Below are 10,900 nucleotides of genomic sequence, written 5' to 3'. Positions count from 1 at the left end.
GGAGATCATATTTAGAGGAATACATCAGTCTCAGAAAGACAAATATCCCACTCTTTTCTCATTTATGAATCCTAGACTTTATGCAGATACATAAAACCATTTAGGTATAGATATACGTCCTATATAGGATATGAAAGAAGCAAATCTGATGGGGAAAGAATGGGAGTAACAGGAGTAGGGGGGTGGGGGACACTGGGAGGGTTAGTATGGTCAAAGGACCTCATATACTTTGTGTATGGTGTATGGAAATGTCCTTATGAAACCCATCCCCATGTACAATGAACATATGCCAAAATACATTTTAAAAATGAGAGAAATTGCCGGGCGTGGTGTGCATGCCTTTAGTCCTAGCACTCGGGAGGCAGAGGCAGGTGGATCTCTGTGAGTTCCAGGACAGCTGGGGCTACAGGGAGACCCTGTCTCAAAAAGACCTAAAAAAACCCAACAAACTAGCCAGGCATGGTGGCACATGCCTTAAATCCCAACGTTTGGGAGGTTGAGGTAGCTGGATCTCTGTGAGATCAAAGCCATCCTGGTCTATATAGGATATCCAGGACATTTAGGGCTACAGAGGGGCCCTGTCTTAAAAAAATTAATTAAATAAATAAAATAAATTTTTTAAAAATTTAAAAATCAAACCAAACCGTTGAAAACATTGTGGTACTGTATCACAACAGGAACACAGTATCTTGCTATGTAGCTCAGGCTGCCCTCAAATTTGTAATCTTCCTGCCTCAGTCTCTAGAATGCTGGGATTTAATTTCTAGACCTGAGAGGCACATGGTCTTGGGCCAGCATTAAGCCTAAGGACACTAGTGCCACCACCCCACCTCAGGGCTCAAAGCTGAAATGAGGCATTTGTATTAAAGAAAGCACCCACACCTATAATTCCAACACTTAGAAAACTGAAACAGAAGGATTCTTGTGGGTTCAAAGCCAGGTTAGGATTCAGAGGTGAAGGGCAGGGAATGAACTTGGCAAATTATGTAGCTCAAGAGAAATGTAAAGCAGAGGTTGGTAGTGCACACCTTTAATCCCAGCACTTGAGAGGTAGAGGCAGGTGGATCTCTATGAGTTCAAGGACACTGGTCTACATAGTGAGTCTCAGATCAGCTGGGGCTACAGGGAGACTCAAAAAGAGAAAAAAAAAAAAAAAAAAAAAAAAAAAGAGAGAGAGAGAGAAATGTAAAGTGGACTAGGTATACCCAGAGAGGAAAGCTTTTAACAAAGACACACTGACGCCCATGTTTGCTGCAGCACCACTCATAAGGATCCTCTTCAAGGTTCATGCAAACAAGCGCGCGCGCACACACACACACACACACACACACACACACACACACACACAAATAAATCAATCTTAAGCTGGTGAGATGGCTCTGTGGGTAGAGGCTCTTGCCACCAGGCATGACAACCTGAGTTCTATCCCCAGGACCCACATGATGGAAGGAGAGAACCTTAGCAGGAGGGGCACTGTAACAGAGTACTTGGGACATGAAGGCAGATTATTTTGGGAGAAAGAAGATGACTAGCACAGGGTAGGGGGAGGGGCGATGAAAGTAAGGGAGGGGGGATGAGTAACAAAACATGATGACACTTGCACAGAAATATCATAATTAATCTCATCACCCTGGCAAGTTAACTTATGCCTATGATCTCAGCACTCAAGTGGCTGAGGCAGGAAGATTGCTATGAGCTGGAAGCTACCAGAGCAAGACCCTGTCTCAAAACAAAATAAAAATGACAATAAGATGGGCTGGAGAGATGGCTCAATGGTTAAAAACCGTTTGTTCTTGCATAAGACCTGGGTTCGAGTCCCAGCACCCACATGGCAGCTAACAACTGTCTGTAACTCTAGTTCTAGGGGATCTGATGGCCTCTTCTGTCCTCCATGGGGATTGCACAACACGGGTGTACTTACCTACATGCAGGCAATATACTCATACACATAAAATAAAAATAAATAAAATTAAAAAAGGCAGTAAGATTATAAAATTCCCAGCACATAAAAATGATCTGTGTTTGACAGAAAAGGTCATTACTCTAGGGTAAGTGCACACCTTTATTCCCAGCACTGGGAGATGTAGGCAGAGGCAGGCAGATTTCTGTGAGCTCAAGGCTAGTCAGGGCTACACAGAGAGATCCTGTCACTCAAACAAGCAAGCAAGCGAACAACTCAGTACCCTGAATTGATTCAAACACTGTAGACATATAATGAGCCAGTCATTGCGATGTGCTTTGTAAAAACACAGACATTAGGAAAAAAAAAGCTTGGAAAATTTTCAAATGGAAAAATAAGGATATTTTTAAAATAAAGAAAGGAACAGTGGTTTTAGGGAACTGATAGTAACTGTGCCAGACAACAGTTCCTGATAAACATCAGGTCTGTGCAGAACCTCACAGGAGCTGAGTGCCAATCCTGTAATTACAGGGCTGTCTGCTCCCATTCCAGTTATTTCATCTGTAGGGACCTGGTATACTCGGAACAATCAAGTTTCACACTGCTTAGCTGCTTCCTGACATGCCCTGGGTCGAGCATGGTTGAAAGTCTAGCGATGGAATGGGTCTAAGCTGGTGCCGTCCCCACCTCTCTGAAGGCCAGCTCCTTGTGCCCATATGACTCATGATTTCTAGAGTTACATCCCAGGGAAACAACACTCAAATTCAGTGTTTGGCATCATCAGGAACCAAATGGTAAGGCACTAGCAGAAATCAAAATCTCTTTTCTATTTGGGTCACTGTTTATCTGGGCAGGTTTCCAAAAGAATCCACCAATAAGCAGATCCCACCTATTACTTGGTAAAATGTGATGCTCACACACTCAGCTCTGTTTACTCACAGTGGGTGGCCCGGGCCCCAGTAAACGCCAATTCCTGCTCGTGCTCGCTTCCGCCCATTACTGGAGCAGCAGCCATCGGTGTAGACAACAACTGATTCTCCTATGAGAAGAAAGAGTAAGGCCTCTGCACCAACTACTAAACATTGACTCACTCAGCACCACCGAGACTGAGCCAGCATTTGAACCAAGGGTGAATTACAAGGCTGTAGTTCCCTGTCTAGGACAACATGGATTCTCCAGTGGGGTGCAGCCACTTTTTGCTGATGAGTTAAAGGTGAGGGTGGTTTTTGCCAGATGAGTTAAAGGTGAGGGTGGTTACTCCATAAAACCAAAACTGCCACAGTGAGACCTGTTTACACGACAAATTAAAGGGATCAGAAAACAACACATACCTCCGTCAGGGTCACTTTCACTCCTCAGTCCTTCTAGAAAAGTGCTTGCAAGAGGCCACATATCAGCTCAAGTCTGCTGACAAGTGGTCCCAATTTTCTCTTAGCACATTTGCCACTAGTAAAGTGCTTTTCATCTCTGCTTCCTTCTATTCAGACAAGGTTTGTCCAATATACCAAATCGATAAGGAACCAAGTGGGGAGGATGGAACTGAGGCCATTGCCAGGCCTGTGGCCAGCAGTGACTTTAGAGTGATGGGAAAAGTTCTGCAGAATAGGCCAGAGGTGGGGTAGGGGAGCAGAGACACCTGTGCGTAAGGCATATGTTCAGAGAACACTAGCCTGTGCACAGCAGGCTCAGCAGGAGCCTGGGGACCAGCATCCCTCACAGGAGCCAAGACTGGGGACATGAAAGCACAGAGGCTAGGCAGGACTCCATCAGCTGCAACTTGGTTTCCACCTAAACTATTAAACCTTCCTTCCAGTCATGACGACACCCGTCACTGTTTAGGGAGCCTCAGCTGGTGTACTGGATGTGGCTCATCCCTACTGTTACCAAGGATACTTATTCATTTTAGATAGCTGCCAATCCAATCTATAGGTACAGCTCTGCATTTTCCCTTCAGTTAAAGTATAAGTGGTTTCTTCTTGGGGAAAAAAAATGACTGGGAGGCTAAGGCAGAAAGATTACAAATTCAAGGCCAGCCTGGACTTTGGAGAGCTCAACGCCACCCTGGCAACTTAGTGAGATTCTGACTCAAAACAAGAAGTAAAAAGAGGGCTAGGATTATAGCTTAGTGACAGCACTGGCCTAGCATGCATGAAATCTTAGGGCATTTTTTTTTTTGGGCCTGGGACTCATTAGACTCACTATGTAGAACTCACAGAAATCCGCCTGCCTCTGTCTCTGGAGTGCTGGATTAAAGGTGCTAACAATAGTCCCAACTCCAGTTCCAGGGAATCTGATGCCTTCTTCTGAACTCTACGGGAACTGCACGACACAGGAGCACTTGCATACACACAGGCAATTTGCCCATACACATAAAAAAATATTAAAAAAAAAAAAAAGTTTACAAAAAATAAGGACAAAGATTATCTCAAATTTCATTTGGAAAGGAAAAGTTTTTATGCTAATATATTTTTGTAGTAGTTATATTAAAAATTTAAAACCCAAGAAAGACATACCCATGTAAGAAAACGTGTCCTTGCTCAGTGGAGCAGCTAGCTCCATGTTCTGTCTTGTGTGCTTTGCCCACGGCTCTCCATGGTCTTCATCTTCACCTTCACCCAAAGGCTCCCTTGCCCGCTTGCTGGTCTTCACCTGTGATTTCTCTACCTGTGCATTTTCCTGCCCTGAAAGATAAGTTCTAACTATGAGCCAAAACCAGAGTCCATGAAATGTTGAAAACTCAAGAATTGTGGAAAAGCTATTTCATAATATACATCAGATTTGAATATCCCTCTGTATGTGGCCCTATAAAGAGGGAACGACTTACAACAAACCATCTTAGACTTTGCTGTCTTGCAAAGTTCTACACTGTCCAAGACAAGCCTGGGCAATATGAAGTTCACATTCCTGTTTAAAAAAAAAAAATAAAAAGGGGGCTGGAGAAATGGCTCAGCGGTTAAGGGCACTAACCGCTCTTGCAGAGGACCAAGGTTCGATTCCTAGCACCCACATGGCGGCTAACAACTGTCTGTAACTCCAGTTCCAGGGGATCTGACACCTTCTTCTGACCTCCGCAGGCACTGTATGACATGGGTACACTTATATACATGCAGGCAATACACTCATACGTATTAAATAAATAAATAAATAAATAAATAAATAAGGCTGGGCATGTTAGTGCACACCTTTGATCCCAGCACTCAGGAGGCAGAGGCAGGTGGATCTCTGTCAGCTCAAGGCCAGCCTGGTGTACACAGTTGAGTTCCAGGCCAGCTGGGGCTACAAGAGACCCTGTCTCAAAAAGACCAAAATATAAAAAATTAAAAAACAAAAAATAAAAAGGCCAATAAGATGACTCAACAGGTAAAAGCACTTCCCATACAAACCTGACAAACTGAGTTCAATGCCCCAAGCCCATGTTGGAAAAAATGAACTGTCTCCCCAAAAGTTGTCCTCTGATCTCTCACATGTGTGCTATGGCATGTATACACACACACATACACACACACACATACTATATCTATATAGCACCGTAAGGGTTGCAGGATGTGCTATATGGTGGCTCATATCTGTCATCTTAAGAATACTAAGGCAGGGCAGGAGGATTCGCCAAAGTTTGAGACCAGCCTGGGTTACAGAGTGAATCCTAAACTAGCTTGGGTTACAGAATGAGATTCTGTCACAAACAGACAAACAAAAGGTTCTTCTTGCTTAAAGTTGCCCTTAGGAAATATTGACTCTGAAAACAACCTGTCCCTCTCTGAATCCTGCTCCAACCAGTGTTAGTGGGGTTTTTTGTTTCTTTGTTTTAAAGTTTCTTTTCTTTTTGGTCTTAAAAAAATATTTTATGGGGTTGGAAAGATGGCTCAGCCATTAAGAGCACTGGCTGTTATTGCAGAAGACCAGGTTTGAATACCAGCACCCATATGGTGGCTAACAACAATCATACTCTAGTTCCAGGGGATCTGACACCCTCTTCTGTCCTCCGTGGGCACAGAATGACAAGGGTGCACTTACTTACATGCAGGCATAATACTCACACGTAAGATAAAATAAATTCTTAAAAATTTGTTATTTTTATTTTATATGTATAAGTGTATTCCCTGCATGTATATAAGTACACTTGTGTCGTGCAATGCCCACCAAGGTCAAAAGAGGGCATCAGATCCCCTGAAACTGGAGTTAAGAACAGTTAGTAGATTCCATATGAACGCTGGGAACCAAACCCTGGTCCTCTGAGGAACAGCCAGCGATCTTAACTGCTGAGCCATCTCTCCAGCCTCAAGATTTATTTATTTTTATTTTATGTGTACGAGTGTTTGCCTGCATGTATTAATGTGTACCACATGTGTGCCCGGTGCCTGAGAAGTCCAGAAGATGGTGTGGGAACCCCTGGAACTGGAGTTACAGATGGCTGTGAGCTGGGAACCAAACCCAGGTCCTCTGCAAGAGCAGCCAGTGCTCTAAACCACTGAGCCATCTCTCTAACTCCTGTCTAGCATTGTTATAGTGTCCCAAAGGAGCAACTGGTCAATATTTGAGTATCTCAGGGGCTGAAGAGAAGTTGCAAGAGATGAAGATTAAGACTAGATTCTGCTGCGTCTTAATCCTGTTTAAAAAATTCTGTGGGCTGGGCGTGGTGACGCACGCCTTTAATCCCAGCACTTGGGAGGCAGAGGCAGGCGGATCTTTGTGAGTTTGAGGCCAGCCTGGTCTACATAGTGAGTTCCAGGACAGCTGGGGCTACAAGGAGACCCTGTCTCAAAAAGACAAAAAAAAAAAAAGAAAAATTCTGTAAACAAGCGCTTATAGGGCTGGGGGTGTGAGTCAGTTGGTGCAGTGCTTGCCCAACAAGCACAAAGCCCTGGGTTTGATTCAGAGCACTGCATAAGCCAGGTGAGGTGGCACACACCTGTAATCCCAGTACTTGGGAGGTAGAGGTGGGAGGATCAGAAATTCAGTGTGATCCTCAGCTACATAGATAATTTCAAGCTAGCCTATGCTACATGAGACCCTGAAAATGAAGGGAAAGAGGGAAGAAGGGAGGGAGGAAGGGAAGGAAGGAGGGAGGGAGGGAGGTAGGGAGAGAGGGAAGGAGGGAAGGAAGGAAGGAAGGAAGGAAGGAAGGAAGGAAGGAAGGAAGGAAGGAAAGAAGGAAGGAAAAAAAGTTCTTCAAAACCCACTTGCCAAGGTAGGTCTAGATAGTTTTAAGTCCCTGTGTTCTAACTCAGAGTCCGTTAGCTTATCTTAATCCTATGTGTGAGTCTTATAAATCTGATGTCCCTTATGGTAGGCCTTCAATATCCAGTACTTTCTGAAACACATGAAATTAAAAGAAACTTGAATTGTGCGACTCTATCCAAATGCAAAGGCAACCACATGGGTGCACAAAGAAAAGAGCCACCCTCTCCTAAAAGCACAGCCTCGCTGGGCATAGTGACAAATGCCTGTGATCCCAGCATTCAAAAGGTTGATGAAGAGGAGTCAAGTTTGAGGCCAACCTGAGTTATATAGTATAACCCTATCTCAAAAATATAAAAGAAAAAATAAAACCATAGCTTATTTGGTCTTTCTGAGACAGGGTCCCCCTGTAGCCCCAGCTGGCCTGGAACTCACTATGTAGAACAGGCTGTCCTTGAACTCACAGAGATCCAGCTGCCTCTGCTTCAAGAGTGCTGGGATTAAAGGCATGCACCATCACGCTGTGCGTAACACTTCATTTTTGTTGTCTGTTCTTGAGACAGGGTCCTGTTATGTAGCCCAGGTCTGAAACTGGCTATATAGTTCAGGTTAGTCTTATGCATGCATGTGCTGCACACCTGGCTGAGCTACTATTCTTCACTCTAATCTGTACAGGGGAACATGGGTACAATTACAGCATTCCACTATGTATGCAGATGCGGTGACACCGGGATGTGAAAGGCTTTGTGCAGGTCAAACCATCATGCTGATATGAGGGACATACCTTTGGAAACATCTGGGCTTGCAGAGCCCCTGACAAAGGCCCAGGCCTCATCTTCTGTAGCAAATTTCTTAAATCTGGCAGCAGGAAAGCGGTCCACTTGCGCTCTGCACTCACTCCTGGAAAAACATGCATTTCAGTTCAGGCCTCCCTTCCCTTCTCTGCAACTTATATTCTTTTCATGTGTATTTATTTATTTGTTTACATATTTACCTTTCTGTGCCCACACCAGCTCAGTCACTACCTTTTCTGCATGACAACTAGACATAAAACAATTCCCGAACAGCACAGAGCATCAGACATAAATAGACATACAGGGGTTATTTTTTAAGTTTAGTTAATTTTATTTTTACTATTTTCATTCATCTACTGTTTACCAGTGTCATTTTTTTCTGAACATTTTTAGGTTCACATCACATAGGAACAGAGAAGAGTTTCCTTAGTGACCCACAATCACAGTGGTGCACCAACCCAGAGTCCACTGTTTACAGTGTAACTCAGTGTTCTAAGTTCTATAAGTGTCAACAAACATAATGACAATGACATGCCTGCATATTACCACACCATCCAGAACAGTCTCATGTGTTAGAAATCCCTTGCTCAAGGTCAAGTGTCGGGGGTACATGCCTATAATCCCACGCTCACTCAGAGGCAGGAGGACTGCCACAAGTTCAAGACCAGCCTAATCTACGGGTTCCAGGCCAGCCAGGATTGCACAGAAATCCTATCTCAGGGAAAACCCAAAAAACTTTGGTGTGGTAGAACACACCTGTCATCCCAATACTTCGGAGGTGGAAGCAGAGGATCAGAAGTTCAAGGTCATCCTTGTTATACAGTCAATTCCAGGTGAGCCCAAGATACAAACAAATAAACCAAAAATCTTCTGCTCATACTCAGCCTTCCCTTGGTACCAACCCGACTGGCTTGTTTGGCAATCTCATTTTTTTTTCCCCAGAATATCTTATAACTGAAATTATAAACTACAGATTCTTTTCAAATTGGTTTCTTTCTATTAGCATAGTACAATTTTAATGTTCTTCTTGTTTCATCTTTGATAGCTTACCAGATTTTAGTTCTGAATATTCCATTGTCTGGGTTATTATAGTTTATTAAATTATCACCTACTAGAAACTTGATGGCTTCCAAAATCTGGTAATTATCAACAAAACTTCCATAAACAGTTATGTGCAGGTTGGGGAGGAGGCAGTTTTCAATTTATTTAGTATAAAGACTGTGATTACAAGGTCAGAACAGAAGAGCATGTTTATTTATTTTTTTGAGGGGGTTCTTTTTCAGACAGGGTCTTCCTGTAGTCTCAGCTGGCCAGGAACTCGCTAATGTAGACCAGGCTGGCCTGGATCTCACAGAGATCTGCCTGTCTCTGCCTCCCCAGTGCTGGGATTAAAGGATGTGCTACCACCCCCAGCTGAGCATGTTTATTTCTAAGCGACTGCTTAACTGTCTCTTACAGTGGTTGTACCATTCTGCCTTCAACCCAGCAAAAAGAGACTTCCTGTTGTTCCACAGCCTGTTTTGTAGGTGTGCTATAGCCTCTCGTTGCTGTTTTTTTTTTTTTAACAGTTTATGTGTATGAGTGTATTGCCTGCATGTGTGTTAAGTGCACCCATGTCGTGCAGTGCTCAAGGAGGTCAGAAGGTGGTGTTGGATCCCCTGGAACTGGAGTAACAGATGGTTGTTAGCCACCATGAATATGCTGGCAATCAAACCCAGGTCCTCTGTAAGAGCAGTCAGTGCTCTTAACCACTGAGCTGCCTCTCCAGCCCTTCTCATTGCTATTTTAATTCCCTTGATGGCTTATGATATGGGACATTTCTTTATTTGCAGTTTTAGTCTCAAGGTTTGTGGTTTTGGGCCACTGCAATGGGTGTGCTACAGTATCCAGCTGCTATTTTTTAAGTCCCTGACAATGTATGACATGGAGCATCTTTATATGCTTGTTTACCACCTGTATCTTTCTTGGTGTGGTATCTGTGTAGGTCTTTTACCCACTTTTCAATGGAGTTGCTCAACTGTAAGAATTCTTCGTGGCCCAGAATAGGTGGTGGTGGCAGTCCAAGCCTTTGAAGGCAGGCAGGAAGCAGAGGAAGCTGGATGTCTGAGTTTAAGGCCAGCCTGGTCTGCACAGTGAGTTCTTGTCTCAAAAAACAAATTTGAAAAATTTTCTTTGTATATTTTGCAAGACATCTTTTATAACTACAAATATATTCTCCTAATCTCTGGCTTACCTTGTCCCTTATATTGACAGTATTTTTTCAGAGCAGAAGTTTTTAATTTAATGACGTTTATCTTATCAATTACATTTCATGGATCATGCCTTTGGTGTTGTATCTGAAGTCACTATCAAACCCAAGTTCATCGAGAATTCACTTGCTTTCTAGTCAGTTTTACAGTTTTGCATCTTACATTTAACCTCCTCTTTAACTGGTTATTAGGCTGGGAATGGTATGAAAACGGATCTGCTGTGTCGGTGCCTCAGGATGAAGGTCACATGTCACTGTTTAGTTTTATCTTACAAGTTCCTGACAGCCCATCCTGCCATGCGCCAGACAGCACATTGACAGCACAAAGTCTTCCACGGACCTAGAGCATACTAAAATAAAATGTGCCTGCGAGAACGCCTAGGAGGCCGGGCGTCGGGGCACGCACCTTTGACGCCGGCGTTGGGGAGCTGGATGAGCGTCAAACTACTCCGGACGCTGTTTCAAAAACAAAACACAACAAAAACCCACGGGGGAGATCAGATCACGGAAATCCTTTCATACACTCTGGTTGGCAGTGATTCTGCCTTCCCTCTCGGAAGTCTCACAGCCTCAGGATTAACAGACGCCCCAAGGATTTGGGATCAGATTCCTGCGGAGCGACCCAGGACTCCCCCGGCCCCCGAGGTCCCTGAGCACCGCCACTCACCAGGTGAAGAAGACGCCGGTCTTCCGGCCCCTCCTCACGGCGTAGAACATCCCGAGCCCGCAAGCGACGCATCCTAGACGCGCCGTGCCTAGCGTCACTCTGCCGGATAGCGG

The 10,900-nt window shown here is 44.1% G+C and overlaps 1 protein-coding gene across 1 annotated transcript in view; it reads right to left on the bottom strand.

Annotated features, from left to right (window-relative positions):
• Rnaseh1 (ribonuclease H1) overlaps nt 1-10,894 on the bottom strand; it is a 15,405-nt gene extending 4,511 nt beyond the window's left edge. Inside the window, exons 1-4 of the mRNA XM_008850164.3 lie at nt 10,788-10,894; nt 7,863-7,978; nt 4,414-4,581; nt 2,840-2,939 (exon numbers count right to left, since the gene is read on the bottom strand). Coding sequence (XP_008848386.1) covers nt 2,840-2,939; nt 4,414-4,581; nt 7,863-7,978; nt 10,788-10,837 — 434 coding nt within the window. The 5' untranslated portion in view covers nt 10,838-10,894. The remainder of the gene's footprint in view (nt 1-2,839; nt 2,940-4,413; nt 4,582-7,862; nt 7,979-10,787) is intronic.
• Nucleotides 10,895-10,900: the final 6 nt, after the last annotated feature.

The sequence above is a fragment of the Nannospalax galili genome, unplaced genomic scaffold (genome assembly GCF_000622305.1).
Source record: "Nannospalax galili isolate Female #2095 unplaced genomic scaffold, S.galili_v1.0 scaffold100, whole genome shotgun sequence".
Lineage (NCBI taxonomy): Eukaryota > Metazoa > Chordata > Mammalia > Rodentia > Spalacidae > Nannospalax > Nannospalax galili.
The sequence above is the reverse complement of the archived record's forward strand: the minus strand, read 5'-3'. Positions and strand labels throughout refer to the sequence as shown.